Raw genomic sequence first — 24,680 nt, 5'->3', positions numbered from 1 at the left:
TAGGTTTGCATAGCAAAGCTGGACTTTGAGAAACCAAACAGTTTATTTTGGGTGCTAGTAGTAAAGCTGCTCAGATTTCCTTAATTTAGCCTTAAGTACACTGTTATGCTATGACAGTCTAGGGCTGCCGCGATTGGTTGACCTAGTTGATGTGATGACGTCAATATCTTAAGTCGATGCATCGTTTTTAAAACTATGTGTATAAAGGATCCTTTTTAATTTATACAATGTTTCCATTCATATAAGCGTTCATATGATTTCCCTCAGCACTACTTGCTGCGTGCATGACCTACGTCATGTTTGGTCCAGTCACTGGTTGCCGGCATTAAGCGCGGTCTTAAAAAATGCCATCTGCAGCAGTCGGAGGCCGATTGTAGAGCTTTCAAAGAAAAGCTCAAAGTTTTCCACGACCCAAATCATCAAAAGTTTGAACGTCTTGTTTCTGTAAACTTCTTAATCACGGAGATCCTAGAATACCGTATTCCTTAGCGAGTTCAGTTAGGGCGCTGCGCACTTGGTGCGTTGGGCTCGCGATTTTTGTGGTTGCCGCAGCGATCAAAGCGCAAAAAGCTTCTCATGTGAAACACTTACCACTTTGTTTACACGGCTTAGAATGTGAAGTAAGTTTTGAGTGAACGTGTAGGTTAGAATCTGGGCTCATTCTGTCGTTGGACTTAATGAGACGTGTTCACCTCTCACTATTTTATTTCTGCTATAAGTTGAAGCACTTTGCTTTGTGTACGGAACAACATAAACACGTGCTGCACTTTGTTTAATATGAAACACTTGAGATATTTGATAATATGGACATAAACCCTGTTTACATTTAGTTTTGTGCCATATTATTATGCCGTACAGTTTGTTGTTAAAATAAAAGAAGCGTAAATGAGACTCTAATGTAAGTACTTTGAAGGAATGAATCATTAGATGAATCGACTAATTGATAAAATAGTCTATAGATTAATCGATAGAATAATAGTCATTAGTGGCAGCCCTATGACAGTCACCAGCTAGTTAACAACATTGGTAAATTTATGTAAATATTAATTGTTCATGTAAATGCGTGAGGTGGGCAGGAATAGAATTTCAAAGTGCAAACTTTTGGAATTTTGTTGCCGAATTAATAATTCAGAAGAACCACAAATTTTATTTTATTTTATTGATTGATTTATTTACTTTTAACATCTTAATAGAATGTCCCAAATACGCCAAGGAAAGACATCAAGTACACATGCCTGAAACCATAAAAGAAACTCTTACACAAGACAACACAAGAACAGTTTCAACCAAACTCACATAAAAATAAAAATGGAAATATAAAATGGACCAAAATATAAAGACGAGACAAAATAGACAGAAACGTAATATCTGTTTTTGCCATTCAATTACACATATCTATTAAACATGACAGTCAAACCCAAATAAATACATTTCTTTATTTAAAAGATTTGCAGCAACACTTTGCCCAACTACTCAGATGGTCTGTCATGCTTGTGCTGTAGCAGATGGTTTTGAGGGCACAGATCATTTCCCCTTTCTTTTATTTCATCCAACTCTTCCAGGTTACATTAGGGGACGAGGTCTCTGCTTCGTCCCTTGGTAACAGGGCCTCTCTCCTGCCTCGAGTCATCCCAGTGCCAGCCTGGCATGTTCTCCGCCTGGCTGGAATTTGGCAACAGAAGGAAGCCTGTGCCAGCACCCCAGACAACCCATACTAAAGCAGAAAGCCTCAGGCTCTCTGGCACTTGGTCAAGAACTGTTCCAGCCTTTAGCCCTGCCTGGCACATTATAAATAAATAAATCAGGATTGGTTAAAGCACCTCTCTTCTGTTTTGCGAAAGCTGCATAAAATGACTCACTACCTTCTGTCACAGAGTGAGTTAAGTGCATCTGGTGTGCTGAATAGTGCTTCGAGACTGTCATTTTCTGTGAAATACGGGCAGGGATGAAGGAGGAAGAAGAGAGGGGGTGGACATTACTCTGAAGGTCCTTAGTAGGGCAGAGTTGAGCGTTATCTTAAAGCAGGAGCACAGATAACCTTGAACGGGAGCATAAACAGTAGCAGGGCAGCACTGAGCTGGTACAGCGTGCCTTTACTGTCCCAAAAACAATACCCCCGCCCGCCACCACCATCCTCATGGTCTGAGCATTGCAACATCCCTGAGTGTCTTACCAGTGTCACAAAGTATACCGTGCCCTCTGGAGGTGTTCAGTTGAAATGGCCCTTTTTTATTTATGCACCTTATTGCAGTTATTAAAGTATGTGGAAACCCATTAAAGATTAAAATGTCCAATAATCTCATGGTCAGATGTCCACAGACTTTTGCCCATATAGTGCATTTGCAGTTAGGGCAATTACGATCTAATCATGTTTGTTTACATCGTTTCAGGTGTTAAGAAATGAAGACAATATTTCTCCATCAGTAAGCTGTTAGAACTGTACTGTTATGTTAATAAATATATTAATAGCAAATAATACAGATTTGTCAGCCACTAAACGTTGAATTTATTTATTAGGATTTTAACATCATGTAACTTTAGTTACTTTAGGGTTACACATTATTTATCAGTTCAAGTTTAACATCAGACACCATCATAGGCAATTTTGTATCTCCAATTCACCTCGCTTACATGTCTTTCTACTGTGAAAGGAAACCGGAGCTCCACACTAATAAGGACCTGGATTGATTCATCTGGGAATTGAACCCAGGACCTTCTTGCTGGTAACCACTGTGCCACCCATTTGAATTTATAGTTTGATTGATCTCACAGTCAAGCGTGTGTTTTTTACCGCTGCGCCACCTGAGCGGCCTCACACTCAAGCTACTTTTTCACTGTGCTATGCCTGTTTAGTCTGATTTGGTTTTATAGAATGACCAGGAACTCAAAGTTGTTTGTCTATTTTGGGTAGAAATGCCATGATAAGTACAAAAAGAATCTAATTCATAACATCATTGTATTTGTACAAGCACAGAAAATTGAACATATGTAATTTCTTTACAAGAACCTCCCTTAAGCAAGGAAGATTAACTGTTACAGTTGAACTAGTTATCAGAAGGTTGCTGGTTCAAGCCCCACCACTGCTAGGTTGCTGCTGTTGGGCCCTTGAACAAAAGTCCTTAACACTCAATTGCTCAGACTGTATGCTGTCTCAGTGCTGTAAGTCGCTTTGGATAAAGGCGTCTGCTAAATGTAACAAACAACATAACAAACCAAAACTGTTTGGTGTATATTCTTACATATACAGTGGACCCTTGACTTAAGAATGTAATTGGTTCCGAGGGGCAGTTCTTAAGTCAAAATGTTCGTTAGTTAAACCTATTTTTCCCGTAAGAAATAATGTAAATAGAATTAATCTGTGCCAGACCTCCCAAACCCCCCCTTACCCCTAACCTCTCTAATGTCTTAAATGGTCTTTTTTGTTATAAATACAAGTATATTTTCCCTTAAATCTTAAATGATAGAATATACATTCCTGTAATAAATAATAGTAAACAACAATACACAGTAGTACTGTACTGCAAATGTATCTACCAGAAACAACAATAACTCTCATATTTCTCTATTATTTCCTTCTTTATTTTAATAGTGTTGTATTTTGTAGGTGTAATTGCACGAAAGAAAGACTAGTTTACTGAGCCAAGTTTCTTCTTCTCTCTCACTCACTGTCCCCGCTGTTTGATACACAGTGACACCTACTGGCAGGAGTAATTATACAACACAACAAATAGGGATTTTCTCACCACTGCACTTTCTCTGCACCTTATTTGGGGACATTTTAATATAGAATTTTACAAAATATTAAGAAAACACCGGAAAAACACTGTCCACTGTCCTCTCTCTCTGGAGAGAGAGACGCTCGGAGTCAACTTGTTCGTGACGTCACGTGTTTCGCGAATTTCGCGAAATTTGTTCAGACGTTAAGTTGAAACAGATCGTTCGTAACCCAAAATGTTTGTTTGGTAAACCGTTCGTAACTACAGTAGGGTCTACTGTAACAATAATAAGGGGTAATACAGACTAAACTATAGTTCATAAAACTATGAATTTTATGAACTATAAAATTTACATTTTAATTCAGGAAATAGAAAGCTCTGTTCTATTCAAACAAAATTCTAAAGTAAAACTGTTATGTTTTTGGTGAGTGTAGAATTGATCTGTGGTACACACACACACACACACACACACACACACACACACACACACAAACACACACACACCTCTAGCTCATTAGAACCAGCTTTCCCACAGCCATTATAGATCCAGTGTGCTGGTTTTCATTGCTCCTCGTTGTTTGATTGGAGAGCAACATCTGCGCATTAGGAGCTCTGTTCTCTTCTCCATTCCTCATTTCCAGGGCAGCCTGAATGGCTTTTCACCCAAATTACAGGAAGCTGTCATGTCTAATAACCTCCCTGTCCGCTTCCACAACAAAGACATGGCCCAGAGCTCACCAGCAATGCACGCATGCAAATAAGCACACAAGGATAGGCCTTTTTTGTTTTTTCTTTTCATCTTTATTTGACTATTGACTATACAGGATTCAACAAAAGGAATTTTAGTTTATAGCCAATTGTAAATAGTAACAGTTGTTTTAAAGTGCATTTTTTAAAATAATCTACATACATGAAGAATTCTGTGTGTTGAATGTTTATTTTGTTTACTTCACTATAAACCTGTTGATGTATTCGGCTATCAGATACGCCCAGGCAGACCAAACAAACACGTCTGTTAGGGGTCGACCAATACCTTTTTAAGAGCTGGTACTCAAACAGTTAAATTTATAAGCTCATTCTGTTTTCGACACACATTTTTACCCAAGTCAGTCATTAGCAAGCAAGGCTTACTCTGCACCCCAGTCAGTACATCATGTTAATGTAGAAGACATTTACACCATCTAATTTAGCCTCCGGACTGACTGAACCATGTGGCTACGTATTTATGGAATTGTTTAAAGTCAGGCTGAGTATTATTGTATAAAACCACAGTCTGTACGCTGCTATATTTAGTGCTTTCGCCATCATGGATCGACTGTTCTGTAACATGAAGCACTGCCTCCCCAGAAGTTAATTCAGTTGATTACATGGATTTGAACTTTGTGTAAACAAAAACCTCCCAGCAGTGTGTAAATAGAGAGAATAAAATAGGAACAGGCTGTTACAGAGTAAAGCTGAATTTAAAAATAATGTTTATGCTCTCTGTATAGGTATTGTGTTAAATCCACAAGTGTCTCTTCATTTTAATGTAGCTGTTTTGTTTATATTTTTTAAATGAAAAAAAAAAAAAAAGGCCAATCAGGTGGAGTAGCAAAGTGCACTAACCCACTATCGCAGGAATCCAGGGTTCGAATCCCCAGCAGTGCTATTACTTGTTCAGCTGTATACAGTTGAGGCCCTGCAATGGAATAGTGTTCTATCTGAGGTGTGTTGTTGCATTGTACCCAGTGATTTCAGGGAAACCAGACCCATCGCAACACTGACCAGGATAAATGGGTGGTAAAACATGAACATGGGCCGCTCAGGTGGCACAGCGGTAAAAACACACGCTGGAACCGGAGCTGGGATCTCGAATACATCGTATCGTATCGAATCTCAGCTCTGCCTGCCGGCTAAGGCTGAGCGGCCACATGAACGATTGGCCTGTTGTTCAAATATGGGCGGGACTAAGCCGGATGGGGTCTCTCTCTCATGACTGGTGCAATTACGACCTCTGCTGGCTGATTGATGGCGCCTGAACAGAGATGAGAAAACAGTGCTGTCAGGGTGTGTCTCTCCGTACACAACGCTGAGCTGCACTGCACTCGTCAAAAGTGTAGGTGATAAGATGCATACGTCGATGCATGCTTCGTTCTCCTCAATCAGAGCGGGGATCAGCATTGGTGGAGAGGAAGCATGACGCAATCGGGCAATTCGGGAGAGAATGCCTAAACAAAATATATATATATATATATTAAAAAAAACATGAACATGGAGTGTAAAAATGAAACATTTAAAAGTCAAATGATAATAGATTTAATAGATTTTTTAGATTGTAAACTGCCACTTAAACTGTGAAAGGAAATAATGCTGAATAACATGTGCCAGTCTGGCCAATTAAAGGTGCCAGTTTGACCCATTAAAGAAAAAACTAATTATATTCTTGAAACTAATAAAGACAAATGAGCTTGTGTGTTTGTTTATTTATTCATTTCTTTTGTGGACAAAATAAACTCAAAATACACACATAGGTCAAAAAATCTGCTGTCAGCCAGTTTGGTTGTAAAATAAAATCGAAACTGGCCATAAAAATTCAACATTATTGCATTTTTAAGAATTACTGGATGCAGTCAGTTTCCCGGCAGCTCCACACTAATGCATAATAGATTGTGCATGTATAATTAAAATGATTAAAAGCGATTTAAAAGATTTCCCGTTTAAACGGGTACGAGTTTTCTCCCTTTGACTCAAATGTATGATGGTTTTGCTGTTGAACTTGAAATCGTAGCAAGATCTTATGAAAGCTAAAGCATCTGATGTCAGGTAGGCAGCATTCGGCATAAACCTGCTCTTGTGAGTAACATGCTGTGGTCAGTCGGTGCATAACGCTGAGCGTGTTACATTTCTGAATTTATTTTTAGCACAATACTGACTTTTCCTCAGTTGTGCCAATAATGCCAGGTTCACACTTCACGACTTTCCAAGTCGCCAGGTTATGTACAGTTCACACTACACAACTGGATCTCTTGTAATCGGGAGTCTTCCAAGTCGGTGTGGCTTTCACACTACACGACTGATCGGCGATAGGGAGTTTCACACTACACCATCTATCACCAACTGGAATCGCAGGCGAGCTTCTCTGGTCTCCCAAACTACGTTTTGTCACGAAAACAAACGCGAGAAGTGACGAGGGGTTTAATGATACCACGTCCAAAAATGCACGTCAACAAGTAGCGAGCGATCAAAGTTTGTGCACTGATGTGCAGCATATAGCAGTGATAGCTCAGTGGTTAAGGTACTGGACTAGTAAACAGAAGGTTGCCGGTTCAAGCCCCGCCACCACCAAGTTGCCACTGTTGGGTCCCTGAGCAAGGCCCTTAACCCTCAATTGCTCATCGTGTTCAGCTCATTGTGTAAGTCGCTTTGGATAAAAGCGTCTGCTAAATGCTGAAAATGTAAATATAAACAACTGGGAAAAATAAATGAATCTGAGTAGATTTGGCTACGTGAGCAGCAGGGATTGTTCTATAGTGAGTTGGAGGTTAATAAATATTTTTTGCATTGCAGCGTTGGTGTTTTGTAGAGAACGATCAGGTCAGAAATACTTTAAAACTTGTGTGTGCCGATGTATTCTGATATAAACTATATTATGCCCCTGTGTTTCCCCTCACCTTGTATCTTGCGTTCTCATTGGCTGTTTGACACCGCACTCATTGCCAGTTGGCCGACTCATATCCAGATATTTGACATGCTAGAAATCTCTCTTCAGTTCAGTGTCCAAGCACTCGATGAGCCGCTAGGATCGAGTTGTTGAGTAGTTCACACAGCGATTGAAAGCCGAGTTTTGATCGTTTCGAGTTGCTTCCGAGCCGGCAAATCTAGCGCCGACCAGTCGACGAGCGAAAATCAGGGCAAAAATCGTTGTGTGAACTAGGCATAAGTGGGGTGTCTTCGGCTTGGCTTTCGATTCAAATATCAATCAACTAACACCAAAAGTTGTGATATTGTGAAAGTATAAAACATTTGGGGCATTTGATGGACACCACAATCCGGGGTGTATCCTGGAGTTCAGTGGCTTCTGTGAAGCTCTGTGGTGTCGGGCGGTAACAATGCAGGAAAAAAATTGGCTGTTGGTGTGTGTGTGTTGGTGTGTGTGTGTTGGTGTGTGTGTGTTGGTGTGTGTGTTGGTGTGTTGGTGTGTGTGTGTGTGTGTGTTGGTGTGTGTGTGTTGGTGTGTGTGTGTTGGTGTGTGTGTGTGTGTTGGTGTGTGTGTGTTGGTGTGTGTGTGTTGGTGTGTGTGTTGGTGTGTGTGTTGGTGTGTGTGTGTGTTGGTGTGTGTGTGTGTTGGTGTGTGTGTGTTGGTGTGTGTGTGTTGGTGTGTGTGTTGGTGTGTTGGTGTGTGTGTGTGTGTGTGTGGGTGTGTGTGTGTGTTGGTGTGTGTGTGTTGGTGTGTGTGTGTTGGTGTGTGTGTGTTGGTGTGTGTGTTGGTGTGTGTGTTGGTGTGTGTGTGTGTTGGTGTGTGTGTGTGTGTGTGTGTGTGTTGGTGTGTGTGTTGGTGTGTGTTGGTGTGTGTGTGTGTTGGTGTGTGTGTGTTGGTGTGTGTGTTGGTGTGTGTGTGTGTTGGTGTGTGTGTGTGTTGGTGTGTGTGTGTTGGTGTGTGTGTTGGTGTGTGTGTGTGTTGGTGTGTGTGTGTGTTGGTGTGTGTGTGTTGGTGTGTGTGTGTGTTGGTGTGTGTGTTGGTGTGTGTGTGTTGGTGTGTGTGTGTTGGTGTGTGTGTTGGTGTGTGTGTGTGTTGGTGTGTGTGTTGGTGTGTGTGTTGGTGTGTGTGTGTTGGTGTGTGTGTTGGTGTGTGTGTGTGTGTGTGTGTGTTGGTGTGTGTGTTGGTGTGTGTGTGTTGGTGTGTGTGTTGGTGTGTGTGTGTGTGTGTGTATGATATGGAGTTGTTCTGGTGATGCAGGTGCAGTATCTCTGGTAAGATGAAACTTGCAGCTATTTCACATTTCTTTCAAAACAACCTTCTCTCAAGGCCATGTAGCTTTAATTCTCTCTCTCTCGCTCTCTCTCTCTCGATCTCTATTATACAAACCACAAGACAAGAATCTATTAGAATTTGTTAATTCTCTGATTGAACTGATTGAAGAAAATATTTCCAATGTTTTCACTGACCAGTATAATAGTATTTTTTAATGAAATGTGACATTTGTTTATATTTACAAAATACAATCAAGTTGGTCAGCCAAAACATTTCTTTGTATTGCTGTCAGTACAATAAATGTTCAACAGAATTAAAAAATATCACAGATTCCTGTTTTATTAAAGGTTACACCAACCATACAGGAAAGGTTTGAGGTTTTTCAATCACAGACTAAAGCCAATATGTTGCATCAGTTCTTCTCAGCATCAGTGTCCATCTCAGACTATATGGGGAAGATAAGACTGATGCTGTAGCAACCCCCCTCTCCTCACCCACACACACACACACACACACACACACACACACACACACACACACACACACACAGTGTCTGACAGTTTATAGCTGTTAGGATAACACAGCTCCATGACTTTACTCAGTCTGATAAACGACTGCCACATTACGGCGGCCAGACGTGGTGATTTGCATGACAGGGAGAGAAGAAGGGCGACGAGGTTACAGCCAGAGCGGGAAAGGAATCAATGCTGAGGACGACTGTGAATTAAGGGGCCAGTGTGAGAATGAACCTGCTGTGTACGGTGAGGTTGAGCGTAGGCCAGCTGCAGCAGATTGCTATCTGTACACAGCCTCGCTGGATATGGAAATAAGGGCAGGCCTGTTTACAGTGACCATCAGTCAGCACGTTTCTGTGGACATGAAATACAAAACCGTGCTCGAAAGCTCCTTTTATTTCTGAGAAAACGAATGAGGCTCGGTGAAGAGCATGTGTGCTAATAGCATCAATCAGAGGTACTGCGGCAGTGCTTAAAATGTGAAAGGAACAATGACATTTGGCGGTTTTAGATTTGAACTGGCTAGCGTAGTAGGCCACTGTGAATACTTAAAGTGTAGATATCAAATTTTTCTAAGCAGCCAATTGCCGCTTATAGAACTAATTATTAATTTGAAATTCATTCATCATAAAGGCTAACATAAAGGCTAATAATCACCTAAAAATTCTATAACGGTCTATAATGGACAATCAAAATAAATAGTCAGTGAACTTTTATCAGTATTCATTTTTTTCTTAATACATCTGTCCAGGCATCCAAAAAAATCACATGCAAAAGTGCATATTCAAACTTGCGATGTGAAGGCGGAGCCGTGCTGCGCATACACTATATGGCCAAAAGTATTTGGACATGCCACCGTGAGCTTATTGGACACATCAAAACAAGCGTAATAAAAATAGTGTGACCCTCTTTTAAGAAAGCTTTTCACAAGACTTTGAAGCATTTCTGTGGGAATTTGTGCATATTGTGCAGAGCTTTTTTTCATGTCCTTCATAGACTGCTGGAACATGACATTAAAATCCTAATAAACAAACAAACAAACATTTAATTAACAAACAATAGTTATGGTGTAGTTAAACTAGTCCACATTGTGATGGTAAATTCAAAAAGTGAGCACTGAACATAATAAACCTGATACAGGGCTAAATAAACTATAGATAAATAGACTTGTTGAACTTGTTTTTAATTAGCCAGGGGAAATACCTGAACCGCTCAGAACTCAGAACTATGCTCACGTTAAGACGAGCTTCCACTGATACATGAGGCTAAAGGAATACTTGAGCTAGACTTGGGACAGTGGTAACCCAGTGGGTAGAGCTTTGGGCTATCAACCGGAAGATTGGCGGTTCAAATCCAGGCTCTGCTATGCATCCACTGTTGGGTCCTTGAGCGAGGCCCTTAACCCTGTCTGCTCCAGGGGCGCCGTACGATGGCTGACCCTGCGCTCTGACCCCAGCTTCCAAACAAGCTGGGATATGTGAAGAAAAAATTTCGTTCTACTGTACATCTGTATATGTATATATGACAAATAAAGTATATCTTCTGGACTAATTGTGATTGTTCTTTTTTTTCAAGACTTCACTAACCATTATAGAATCACCTTTTACCAGCTTAAAACTTACAAACATATCGAAAGACCAGTGAGTTATACAAGTTCTCTCCAGTCCAGGTGTAGGACTGATTGTGTAAATGCAGCATTACAAAGCTGTGTTTAAAAGAAGAGTATTCTTATATCGCTGACCACTAATGTAAACGCACACAAAGGCAGTAAACTTGAACTTGATCTCTATAGGTCATGTGGTCTGTAAATGCCCCTTCTACAGAACATCTCATTATCCTACAGCTGTGTTGTAGAACCTTTATGTAGTGTTGGAAGCGCACCTAAAGTGCTTTTTGTGTATGCTCTCGTGCCTTTATTTGTGCCCGTGTTTTCATTTGTATTGATGACTGGCAGGTGTGGAGAAGGACCCAGGTGTTCTGTTGTTTGGCTATCAGTCTGGGTGTTCTGACCACCAACGGACTCGACTCCTGCTGTATGTTTGAGAAATGAACATTTAATACTGTTACTCCAGCCTGACATTGAATGCATTCCTGCTCCTGTGAGATAGTCTGGTGCATAAAATGCAGCTGCTGTTTAGTCAACCTTTTGGGGGTGGCACTGTGGCTCGGTGGGTAGCACTGTCGCCTCACAGCAAAAAGGTCTTGGGTTCGATTGCCAGGTGGAGCAGTCTGGGTCCCTTCTGTGTGGAGTTTGCATGTTCTCCCCGTGTCTGCATGGGTTTCCTTCCACAGTACAAAGACGTGCAAGTGAGGTGAATTGGAGACTCTAAATTGTCCATGACTGTGTTCGATATAACCTCGTGAACTGATATCTTGTGTAATGAGTAACTACCGTTCCTGTCATGAATGTAACCAAAGTGTAAAACATGACGTTAAAATCCTAATAAATAAATAGTTGTTGGAAAACTGTGCTTACTCGAATCATTCCAGGTGTTTTACCTCGTACTCATCCTCTTTCTCTCTCTCTCTGCAGCTGCTCAGAGTGAGGAACGTGAGTGTGCCTTCACTGACCAGCACCAGCAGTTTGATGAGCAGAGCGTGGCTGGCGATTGGCACGTGTCGCGAGAGAACAACACCATCCTGTGCAGTAAGAGCAGCCGCTGCTACGGTCTCTGGGAGAAAACCCGTGATGGAGACATCCGTCTCGTCAAACAAGGTCAACACATACATACCACAAACTGTCTTTATTGTTTGGGCCATTCCACTGAATCGGTGCCTTTTCTGTCCCCAGGACATTATATGTATAAATGTATATGAAAACGAACTTATAAATGCATTATCTGTCTCGGTGGAACCTGAGATTTTCTTTGACAGTGGTAGCCTAGTGGGTAGAGCTTTGAGCTATTAACCAGAATATTGGCGGTTCAAATCCAGGCTCTGCTGTGCATCCACTGTTGGGTCCTTGAGCAAGGCCCTTAACCCTGTCTGCTCCAGAGGCGCCGTACGATGGCTGACCCTGCGCTCTGACCCCAGCTTCCAAACAAGCTGGGATATGTGAAGAGAGAATTTCATTGTACTGTACAACTGTATATGTATATATGACAAATAAAGGATATCTTATTTTTAATTAAGATAAGTGTTACACATTGATCTAATTGCAAATTTAGGATATATAATTTAAAACATTATAGTATTTTTTATGTTCCCACTTTCTAACACTGTACCAATTTAAAAAATGAGAAAAGTCTTTCAGTAATCCTTTTTACCTTGCAGCGTTTGGTGACTCCATATCCTGTTTATGTTTTTAATATTTATTTATTTTACAAGATATTTATAATTATGTGGTTAAAACACACGTTTTAGTTACATTTTCAGGTTTTCACTCAGTCATGTTATCCTAACATATAGTGAACTGACAATAAAAAAAGTATTGATAATATTGTAACTCTGACCAAAAAGATTAATCTCAGCGTACGATCCTGTCACCTACATTTTTTCTTAATTATTTGTTTATTTTAGAAAATACATTTAGTGATTTAAAATACACTAAATCACGGTGCCCAGGTGACGCAGCGGGATATTCTGCTAGCACAGATGGCTAGGCGCCATCTAGCAAGCATAATTGACAGTGCCTGCAGGGAGGGATGACCAGAATATGTGGGTGGGGTTTTTAAATGCTGTGTAAGGACCCTGATTGGCGGATAGAGGTGCCTGTGCAGAGTGCATGGGTGGAAAGGAGTTCTGTTAAGGGCTGCGTGTGGGTCGGAGGAGGCGTGAGCAGCAATATACCCTCCTCAACTGCAATCAGGGATCCTCCAGCAGCGGAAGACAAATTGACTACGCTAAATTGGAGAAAATGTGAGAAAGATGCATATAATAATATATATATAATATATTTATATATAATACATTAAATCACTAGACTGTGCCGAGTGTTCTCATGCTTTTAGCATGAAGTCCACGCTGCTATATTTCATATATTTACTAATTCTGTTAAAAATCAGTCCTGTTACTTTCAGTCCTGTTACTCATATACAGCCTCATCTCTCATCTTCCACTTAGAAAGCTTGAAAAATTGTAAACATGGTTGCCTAAGTTTGCCTAACACATTCTGAGTGTGTTAAGTGTGTGTTACTAGTTTCATTTCAGCGAGTTACTGCACGCAAATGACTCCCGTTCGGTGGAATGGCTTGTTTACTAGACCTGACAGTCACAGCCCTTGTTTAACAGTCAGCTGTGCACACACACACACACACACACACACACACTCTCAACTCTACTAACTGTCATCATTTAATCACAGGCTGCTGGGCATACATCGGCGACCAGCAGGACTGCCATGACGATCGCTGCGTGGTGACCAACACGCCGTCTCAGATCCAGAATGGCACGTATCGCTTCTGCTGCTGCAGTACCAACATGTGCAATGTCAACTTCACTGAGAACTGGGTGCCCAGTCCCACCAGTGCCACCATACGTAAGTCTCTCATTATTACCTGCAGCCTTCATTCTTTTTACAAACTGTTTCAGCCTGGTCATGGTTGCAATGGATGCTGTGCCCCCTACCAACACTGTCCCAGACACAATGAGAAAACAGAGTACTCCGAGTAAACATGCAAAGCTTGAACCCAGGCTTTCAGGACCCATGTTGCTCTGTGGCATCCACTCTACTAGCTGCCTCACTTTCCATTAGCTCAGCCTTACTACCTCACAGGCGGCACGGTCGCTTGGTGGGTAGCACTGTCGTCTCACAGCAGAGAACCTGGGTTTGATTCCCAGGTAGAGCGCAGTCATGACTGGCTATGTCCTGCCTCAGGTCCAGTGTTTCCCCACTGCAATCCTGACCAGGATAAAGCGGTTGATTTGTAATTCTAAAACAAATATCAGCACGAGTCTGAAAATGCAAATGAGTCTGCAGTTAAAAGGAAGTGCTGACAGACCCTATCGAGCGGTGGGGTTTGGCTAATGGGAAGCAAACATGCCTCCATGAGAACTGTCATTTAAAACAATGATAACGATTATGGAACATCTTCACTTAGGAAATTAAACACAGCACTGGATGTTGGTTGTCCTCAGTCTGCTGTTCTTTACAGGAAGGGTATAAAGGGAAAACTGGTGGTGGTCCTAGGAAAACGTCAAAGTGCCGGGACACAAAACTCAAAGCAATACTGCTTCAATATAGAACATGCACAATAAAACAAATAAAAAAACCAAATGGCTGGAAACTGGAGCCAATGTTTACAGCAGAACTGTAAGAAATCAGCTGAATGAAATAGGATTTGCACATGGAGAAGCCAAAAGAAAATCAGCATAAACACCTGAACAGAAGAACTTTTTTGGACCCATGATTACACTTGTTTTTACTAAAAAGCAAATGATGCTTAGCGAACGAGAGCCAGCTCGAGAGTGATCTCGTACCACTCGGTTTGGTTCAAATTCGGGATGTACCAGTGCAGAATGCCAAAAAGTTGGACGAACGTAGAGTAGAGAGGCAGATGAATGGTTGGGTTCTAAAACAAAACTGACCCACAGACACAAGCAAACTGACCCAGTTGCTCTTTGTTTTCACACTGAGGGACGTGTCATGTTGTAAATGTTCCAACAAAGTGCAGTTGTTGGGTGGCTAATGAGTAGTTCACACATAGCGATTGAGAGCCGAGTTTCGACCGCCGAGCAAACGCCGAGTTGCTCCCGAGCCGGCAAATCTAGCGCCGACCAGTCGCCCAGCGAAAATCAGGGCAAAAGTCGTGTAGTGTGAACCAGGCATAAGTGGGTAGCACTGTCGCCTCACAGCAAGAAGGTCCTTTCTGTGTGAAGTTTGCATGTTCTCCCCGTGTCTGCGTGGGTTTCCTCCCACAGTCCAAAGACATGCAAGTGAGGTGAATTGGAGACTCTAAATTGTCCAAGTCCAGTATAACCTTGTGTGAACTGATGAATCTTGTGTAATGAGTAACTACCGTTTCTGTCGTGAAGTGTAAAACATGGCGTTAAAATCCTAATAAACAAACAAACAAACAAACAAGTGCAGTTGTTTGGTTGAGATCGATTTGTTTATTATCAGACAATACGGTCGAGACTCGAGGTTCCACTGTACCAAGCTGTAAACCAGCAGGATGAATTTGCTTGTGTGTTAGAAATCTTCTGTACTGATTAAAGTGTTGCGCTTTCATTAGGCAGCAAACTAACGTCATGAATTCACCAGATCAAAAGAGTAAAGATGAAAGGCTGACTCGTCTCATTTTAAACTTCAGAAATCCCCCTCCTGAATAAAACATGCTGCACAAGCAGCCCCTTATTTTAGCAGTGTTAGAGGATATGTTTTTAATCAGATTACACAGTGAAGCGGTTGATTGTTTTTTTTGTGAAGAATTACATTCTTGTGGCTTAGAAAATGAAGCTGAATGAAATAACGGCAAAGCGTTTATGAAGATCAGTCTCAGTAATATGAATATGGTCCTTGTCTGTGTATCATTGTGCGTGAGATGCAAATATGCAGAAATAATCAGAACATTTTTTTACTCACATGTTGTGTGGCAGTTGTAGCCTAGTGGTTCCAAAGGTTGCTGGTTCAAGCCCCGCCACTGTTGGGCCCTTGAGCAAGGCCCTTAACCCTCAATTGCTTAGACACTATACTGCCACAGTACTGTAAGTCACTTTGGATAAAAACGTCTGCTAAATGCCAAAAATGTAAATGTAAATGTTGTGCATTGTCCTGATAGCATTAGAGTTGATTTTGCGGTGTGTGGGCGGCAAGGTGGCTCAGTGGGAAGGACTGTCGCCGTACAGCAAGAAGGTCCTGGGTTCGATTCCCAGGTGAAGTGGTCCGGGTCCTTTCTGTGCATAGTTTGCATGTTCTCCTCGTCTTTGTGTGGGTTTTTTTTTAGGAGCTCCGGTTTCCTCCAACAGTCCAAAGACGTGCAAGTGAGGTGAACTGGAGATACAAAATTGTCCATGACTGTGTTTAACAATAAAAGACTTGAACTGATGAATCTTGTGTAACGAGTAACTACCATTCCTGTCAGGAATGTAACCAAAGTGTAAAACATGACGTTAAAATCCTAATAAATAAAAGCTTGTTTTTACTGTTTTTTTTATGTATACAATAGCTTCAACCACTGGTGACTACATTGCTAACCTAAACCCTTTTACGATGCCCTCAAAAGGTTTCACTGTAGTTCACAGCTGCAGATCCAACAGTTACAAATGTTGTAAAATCTATATAAAAAAGGTGAATGTAAAAATGTAGGTCTGTTTTGTTTCTAAATACTCAAAGTTTGGTTTTGTTCATTTTGCTTTTAACCTATATTAATAAAATCTAAAATCCTGATATACACCGATCAACCATAACATTAAAACCACCTCCTTGTTTCTACACTCACTGTCTATTTATCAGCTCCACTTACCATATAGAGGCACTTTGTAGTTCTACAATTACTGACTGTAGTCCATCTGTTTCTCTGCATGCTTTGTTAGCCCCCTTTCATGCTGTTCTTCAATGCTCAGAACTCTCCCAGGACCACCACAGAGTAGGTACAACAATGCTGATGGAGTGTTTAAACACCTCACTGTCACTGCTGGACTGAGAATAGTCCACCAACCAAAAATATCCAGCCAACAGCGCCCCGTGGGCAGAGTCCTGTTACCACTGATGAAGGTCTAGAAGATGACCAACTCAAACAGCAGCAAAAGATGACCGATCGTCTCTGACTTTACATCTACAAGGTGGACCAACTAGGTAGGAGTGTCTAATAGAGTGGACAGTGAGTGGACACGGTGTTTAAAAGCTCCATCAGCGCTGCTGTGTCTGATCCACTCATACCAGCACAACACACACTAACACACCACCATGTCAGGGTCACTGCAGTGCTGAGAATGATCCACCACCCAAATAATACCTGCTCTGTGTGGGTCCTGACCATTGAAGAACAGGGTGAAAGGGGGCTAACAAAGCATGCAGAGAAACAGATGGACTACACTCAGTAATTGTAGAACTACAAAGTGCTCCTATATGGTAAATGGAGCTGATAAAATGGACAGTGAGTGTAGAAACAAGGAGGTGGTTTTAATGTTATGGCTGGTCGGTATAAGTCACACTTTTCCAATATAGTGTCCATCTGTAGCAGTGGTATCATTTTCCAAAGACGTCCCCAATTTCAAACTAATCCTAGTTAAAATAAAAAACTAGCTTATTCTCTTTAAAAAAAAAAGGTGCTGCCACACGCAGCGCCGTGTGTAAAGTGCTTGAGTAGCTTCTCCATAGCAGCAGCACTGGTATGTTGTGCAGCCTCACCACGCAGGTGGCTGCTCAGCCTGTGTTTACCTATTCAGCTCTTTCTTTTTCTCCAGCCGTGAGCAGTTAGCCGCCTCGCCTTAGGACACAAACCCCTGCCTGCCTTTTTTTTCTGGCTCCCCTCGTATCGCCATCAGAGCCATCATATTTCTTTTTATCTGCTTGCACTTTCTTTCTGTCGCTCCTGCTCCCTCTGAGTTTTGCTGTCGTTCCCTCACCATGTGCCCCTTTCTCTCTCTTTTTTCCTCTCTTCACTCTCCCGCACACTTTTCTTCCCTTTTTGTCTTTTGCCTTTCAGAGTTGGCTCTATAGAAGCAGTGGTTTTGTTGAAAGAACAGGACTGAATCACTGCACAAGCACAGCTGAACAATGAGGTCAAAAATGGAAGGAATAAAATCAATGGCGGTCAGACTCTGTAGCCTGGAGTCATACGTTCACTCGGAGCTCGCTTTGGTACAGCCAGTGGTTTAAAAATCTATTGATTCCATTTTTTTTCCCTTCTTGTTAACAATGCCACCGGCACTATTCTAGTTTGCTGTTTCAATCAGCATATTAATGATAATCAGCAGAACATTTTGATCAGCATATTAATGATTCCTTACAGAACTGAAACAAAAACCATATGGTGGATAAAAGCACGCTATATGGGCAAAAGTATGTGAAACACCACTCCTTAATATTGAATTGAAGCCACACCCATTGTTAACATGTGTTTAAAAGTAATAGCAACTATATTACAAGCCTTCATCTGTATGACAACAGTTCAGGAAAGGCCTTTCCGATTCTAGAATGTCTTTGCACATGTGCACAGTCCATAAAATAGCTTTATATTGCAAAGACCTGACCTCAAACTTTCAAGCACTGACCTCAACCCCACTAAACAGTTTTTGGAAGATTTTATATTGTAATTAAAGCAGCACCATTGAGCATCTAGTAAAGTGGGTGCCACTTCTGGGGACCTGGGTTTGAACCTTACTTTTGATCACTGTCTGTGTGTGTGCTTTTTCTATGTCCACATGGTGCTTCGCTCCCACTTTCCAAAAACATGCAGAAGATTGACTGGATACTCTAAATTGCCCCTTTGACCAGTGGTAGAACTGTTTACTTAGCAAGCACTTATTAAATCTAGTAATGTTCATATATGATTCAACTGACCAAGTAGCACTGACCTGAAAATATAATTTCATTATTATAACATACATATAGATGGATATCAACTCCTAAACCTACATGTGGCTTTGCATACCTAATAACATTTGGTATCAGCGGCACAGGTGGCTAAGTGGGTAGCACTGTCACCTCACATCAAGAAGGTCCTGGGTTCGATCACCAGGTGAGGCGGGGCGGTCCTTTCTGTGTGGAGTTTGCATGTTCTCCCCGTGTCTGCATGGGTTTACTCCGGGTGCTCCGGTTTCCTCCAACAGTCCAAAGACATGCAAGTGAGGTGAATTGGAGATACTAAATTGTCCATGACCGTGTTCGATATAACCTTGTGAACTGATGAACCTTGTGTAATGAGTAACTACTGTTTCCTGTAATTAATGTAACCAAAACAAAACATGACGTTAAAATCCTAATAAACAAACAAACAAACATTTGGTGTCATTAGCTAGTAATTACAGTAGTTTATTTAATTTATTTAATAGACATAATAAATCTGTTTAATTATCAGATGACTTGTTTTAAATACAAATATGGCTGTAAGTGTTTGCAGCTCTTTATTTATTGACTTGTGGTTATTTATGAGTAATTAAAACTAACTGTTTTGTATTTAATTATCTAATACATGCATTTAATGTCAGGAAACTCACTCGGCATGATACATGCGGTCGTCTTTGAGTAGCTTTTCCGTATTTAATGAAACTGATCAGTCATTTTTTCTTCTTTCTAAGACAAAGTTGCTTCTTTTAAAATAAACATCTTCTAATTAGTTTGAGTGTTTAATGACAATATCTGTGCAGCGCTGATAAACACATTGTTTCATTTAATATTTTTTGCTGTGTGGTTGGACGCACTGTTATTGTCAGATTGCTTGTTTTAATGATCTCACTCTCGTCTGTATGTTGTTTCAGTGATTATTTGAAATCTTTATGGTGAGTCTGTACAGCTTACTGAATTGCAGTCCAGCCTTGAACACCGAGATGAAATTTGATGATCGTATGTACGTCACAGCATGCAGACTCCTCTACTGGACTCGTGCCAGGCTGACAGGACTAGGGAGAGTTGTGATAAAGGACAACATATTAATCAGGACAGAAATGGCAGTTCCTGTAATACGTTACCAGGCTAGATTCCCAGAATAGAGCTCATTATCTCTAATTACACAGTTGGACATGTTGATTTAAGTAGTTTATGCATGTAAGTGGAAACGTTAATGAGTGAAACCTGTGATTCTGGTGCACACTTGTTTACTTAGAGATCAGCTCCGTGACTCATTTGTTTTCCCGCTCCAATTCAGGTCAGTTTTGCTGTGCTGTTGTGCTTAAGAAAGATTTCTGTGAACAGCCTGTGTAAAACGGGCACGCGTGCTTGTTTTGCAAGAGCAGCAGCGTGGACGGGTGCTAAGTGCCTCACAGCAGGGATGGGAGACGGGCCTGATAGTAATCCGGTGAAAACACAGAGGAATAATCTGATGAGAGGTTACACTCTTCAGGGTTCATCCTTCATTTACACCAGAGACAAACAGAGCAACAAGTAACTATTCATTTCCTGTACAGAAGCTCACAGTGACCCCAGCAGGCAGCATTTGATTTGAGATAAGTAAATAAATGGTGGTGCTTATAAATAACACATTTCAGTGATTGGCTGCAGTGAATCTAAGCTACTAGTCATATGGAGCAAGTTTCCTCACAGCTTTAATTTCTTACCTGCATTTACAGGACGGGTAGCACTGTCGCCTCACAGCAAGAAGGTCCTGGGTCCGATCCCCAGATGGGGCGGCCCGGGTCCTTTCTGTGTGGAGTTTGCATGTTCTCCCCGTGTCTGCGTGGATTTCCTCTGGGTGCTCCGGTTTCCTCCCACAGTCCAAAGACATGCAAGTGAGGTGAACTGGAGAGTAAATCTTCCATGACTGTGTTTGATGAATCTTGTGTAATGAGTAACTACCGTTTCTGTCATGAATGTAACCAAAAGTGTAAAACATGACGTTAAAATCCTAATAAATAAACAAACCTTCATTTACAGTCATAGGGAAAAAAAAGTGCACTCAAGACCTAAATAAAAATTTTTTAGTACTGACCGACTTCTATAAACAATAATCTCAGATGACATCAGATAAACATCATCATTAAAAATCATATTTTCCACAAAAGTAAACCAGCAATCGGAAACTAGGAGGGAAGAAATAAATACACCCTAAAGTAAGTAAATAGCAGCCAGAAGTATCAAATTCTTCAAATCATGAACCAGTGTGACTACCTCTACAAAAGCTAAACTTTTTGCAAACTCACATCTGTGTCTACATCAGCCAAAGGACATCAGTCATGCTTTTAGAGAAGTGATTGTTGCTGCTCATTAATAAAAAAGGACAATACAAAGTTAAAATGAGAGGAATTGTTTACAAACAGAGAACCTTTAAGACAGTTGCCAATCATTACATGAATTGGTGTCCCAACATATTCAGGTCTGACTGTTTAATGCTCAACGATATTCAGGAAAACCCAAAAGCTGCGTCATGTGACCTGCAGGCCTGTCTGTAAAAAAGATTAAATGTTTGTGTTAATGGCAGCACAACTGAACAGTCAACTGACGCATGAGCACTGAGGGAGAGGTGAGGGTGAGTCTCAAATCAGCTGTCTGAGTTCCAACACTATAGCGCTCATGTGTAAGAGCTGTAGCTCCGCTCTCACTTCAACCATCAGCTGTTGGAAATACATTGAAATGATCTTTTTAGTCAACAGCATTAACAGTTAACCAGTTAATCATTAACATCCATTATTAGTAATGTGAAGCAACACTCCAGTCCTACATTAAAAACACAGTCTGTCCTTCAGGTGGAAAAAGATTGCTCGGCTATCTGAGCAGGGTTCGATAGGTGGTGTGTGTTTCATGTTCAGACCTGTTATGAGATTGTGGGCGTGAGTGTGAAAGCAGGCGTAAGGGCCCCTAGAAGCAGATTGATCAGCCATAGATTACCCCTGGCAGATAATTAAATTTTAGAGGTGGAGCTGAAAATATGAGCGCCCTCCTGGCACCATGTCCTGACCATTCTTTCATTTTCCTCATCCAGTCTCCCTCTTGTCTCCCTTTCCGATGGAGCCATAAATAAACACTTACCCAGTCCACCACATTCGAAGAGGCCCATTACTCTAAATTTATGATCGTCCTCTTTTTCCTTTCATCAGTTCTGTGATCCCTCAGACGGGACAGCAGCAGTCCCATACGTCTTGAAATGTAATGCGTGTTTCTTATTTATGTCAGGCATGTTTGAGGAAGTAGTCACCTATGTGTCTCTAATGATGCAGTTTGAAGCATTAGCTTGTGCAGATGTGTGGGCGACCTGCAGGCTGAATGACAACCAGGGGAAATTAACTACAATCGCAGAAGTAAGGATCTACAGCAGAAGACACGCGCTTGCAGGGTCACAAAATCAGTTTTTGAACTTCAGACAGACTTTAGACTTTTTTGTCTAGCTGGTAATTAAGATACAGAAAACATTTATAGAGACCAACAGTAGACCGGATTAAGCTCATATGTCATATCAGAGTCATATCTCTCATCAGATTAGTGGAATCACTTCCAGCTAAACAATTCCAGATGTGTCTGGCTCTCTCGCTGGACTTTTCTGCTTCTCGTAATGAATACAGGTCAGTCATGCTCCACTGGGCACCAGCGTTGAATTGATGTGTTGTTGTGGCCTATTTTTTTAATATGGAAAAGCAGATTTAACCATTTTCCTTGACTTGCTTAGGAAACACGTGATAGAACTAGGTGAAAATCAGTTAACACGTCCATGTTGTCATTCAGGGCGGCACGGTGTCTTAGTGGGTAGCACTGTCGCCTCACAGCGAGGAGGTCCTCTGTTTGATCCCCAGCCAGGGTGGTCTGGGTCCTTTTTGTGTGGAGTTTGCATGTTCTCCCCGTGTCTGCGTGGGTTTCCTCCGGGAGCTCTGGTTTCTTCCCACAGTCCAAAGACGTGCAGTCAGGTTCACTGGAGACACTGAATTGCCCTGTGCGTGCGTGCGTGCGTGTGTGTGTGTGTGTCCCGCAATGGGACTGGCGTTCGGTCCAGGGTGTTACTGTGTGCCTTGTGCCCATTGAAAAGCTGGGATAGGCTCCAGCACCACCCATCCCATCCAGCCCCCCACATTCATTCATTCTTAATGTCTGTTTGCTCAACTTAACATGTTGGGGAAAATTAACATTACAACAATACTTCAGTATGTTAAAATGCACAAGTAAATACGAGTTGTGTTGTGAATTTTACAAAATAATGGCATATTTAAGTTTGTTTTATCAGCAAAACATTAAATTTGACCAGGACTGTCCCAGCTTTTGCATAAGACTGCACAAATAGGATGAAGTACAATGTAAATTGGACTTTTCATAAATAGAGCAAAAATAACTCAAAACCTAGCTGTTATCTGAACCACTAGGTTCTAGAATTACACACAGGCCCATAATTGCTTGGTTTCTGGTTTTAATCCAGTAAAGCATTAGTCCAGTGTGACCTCTGTTGTTTCATATCGCTGCTGTGTGTTTATCAGTGCTCGTTCTCCTGCTCTGCTCATGACAGATTCAGAGTCGGGCTGGAACAAGGCCACCGGCGTGACTGATAATGCAGTCGCACTACAGCTAGGTAGAATCGGGTCAGCCTTACCTCTGATTCATGTTAGTGTCAGCACTCTGCGGTGAGGTCGAAAAGGTCAACAGGCTGAGGGTCACATGGGTCATGGGCACAGACGCTGATAGGGTTTGGCGAAAAACTGAACTCACGCGTCCAATTTGTCTTTTTGCCTGTAGACGTCTAGACACACAGAGCCCTGCCCCGATTTAGCATCTCTCTCTCTAAAAATCCAGAGCCACATCTGAGTGTTAGAACTGAGGGTGATCAGTGTTCTCTAATGGAATTACTTTTGTTGCCTAAATCTCATCATAATCAACTTATTTTTACTCAACATTTGTTGTTATTAATGATCATTGAAAGTAATTGTGTGTTTCCCAGAACAGTCTTAACCTACCTTGCAGCCATAAAAATAAATGAGTCGCTGTATAAATGAGTCTGACTTGACTTGATACACATAACTTATTCTGTTCAATACCTGCACATCTGGACATTATAAAATTATTCTAATTCTAAACTGAAACGTTATATGCCGGAATAATACTTGAAACATTACATTTGCATATCAGAATGTTTTCTCTATCTCACCCATTATTTACTCAGTACCATGTACTGACCAACACTTGTCTCTAGTCTTGTCTTCCTTAATTACTCTTTAGATTATGAATGTATTTTTGTATTTATTTTAGGCCTTTCTTGTATTTATTGTACTGTAGTTTATCTGCACTGTACTGTACTGTCTTGCACTTTTTGTTCTATGTTGCACCCCGGTCCTGGAGGAACATTGTTTCGTTTCAATATGTACTCGTATATAGCTGAAATGACAATAAAACCTCTCTTGACATGAACATATAAAATAGCACAAATTATAAAGGCAAGATAAAATGAGCAGACAGAAACATAATACCCATCTTGCCATAAAATGACACACATGGGTTAAACATGGCATTAAATTCAAATAAATAAATAAATTGTGTGTTTTTGCTGATACTGAATTGTATGTTTCAAAATCAGAATCAGTAGGAAAGTAAAGCACGTATTCTGGTGGAACTATGCTTCCATTTAACTCTGCATTCGACAGCTAGAAATGTATGTAGTAAACATGAGAAATATCAACACACAGAATTCATTTTCATTAAACTTAAAGGTTAGCAAAAGGTGAGAATAATGTTGTTGTTCATTGCCACAGTGTTTAGCTAGAAATGTTATCTACCCAGTTTATTTGGGTCCTTTCTGTATGGAGTTTGCATGTTCTCCTTGTGTCGGCATGGGTTTCCTCCGGGCGCTCCGGTTTCCTCCTACAGTCCAAAGACGTGCAAGTGAGGTGAATTGGAGACACTAAATTGTCCATGACTGTGTTTGATGATAAACTTGTGAACTGATGAACCTTGTGTAATGAGTAACTACCGTTCCTGTCATGAATGTA

At 41.2% G+C, this 24,680-nt stretch overlaps 1 protein-coding gene across 1 annotated transcript in view; it reads left to right on the top strand.

Moving 5' to 3' along the window:
* bmpr2b (bone morphogenetic protein receptor, type II b (serine/threonine kinase)) overlaps positions 1–24,680 on the top strand; it is a 92,848-nt gene that overhangs the window by 32,982 nt on the left and 35,186 nt on the right. The window contains exons 2-3 of the mRNA XM_063005551.1: positions 11,716–11,898; positions 13,486–13,659. Of these exons, the coding sequence (XP_062861621.1) occupies positions 11,716–11,898; positions 13,486–13,659 (357 nt within the window). The remainder of the gene's footprint in view (positions 1–11,715; positions 11,899–13,485; positions 13,660–24,680) is intronic.

Source organism: Trichomycterus rosablanca, chromosome 12 (assembly GCF_030014385.1).
Source record: "Trichomycterus rosablanca isolate fTriRos1 chromosome 12, fTriRos1.hap1, whole genome shotgun sequence".
In the NCBI taxonomy this organism is placed as follows: domain Eukaryota; kingdom Metazoa; phylum Chordata; class Actinopteri; order Siluriformes; family Trichomycteridae; genus Trichomycterus; species Trichomycterus rosablanca.
The sequence above is the reverse complement of the archived record's forward strand: the minus strand, read 5'-3'. Positions and strand labels throughout refer to the sequence as shown.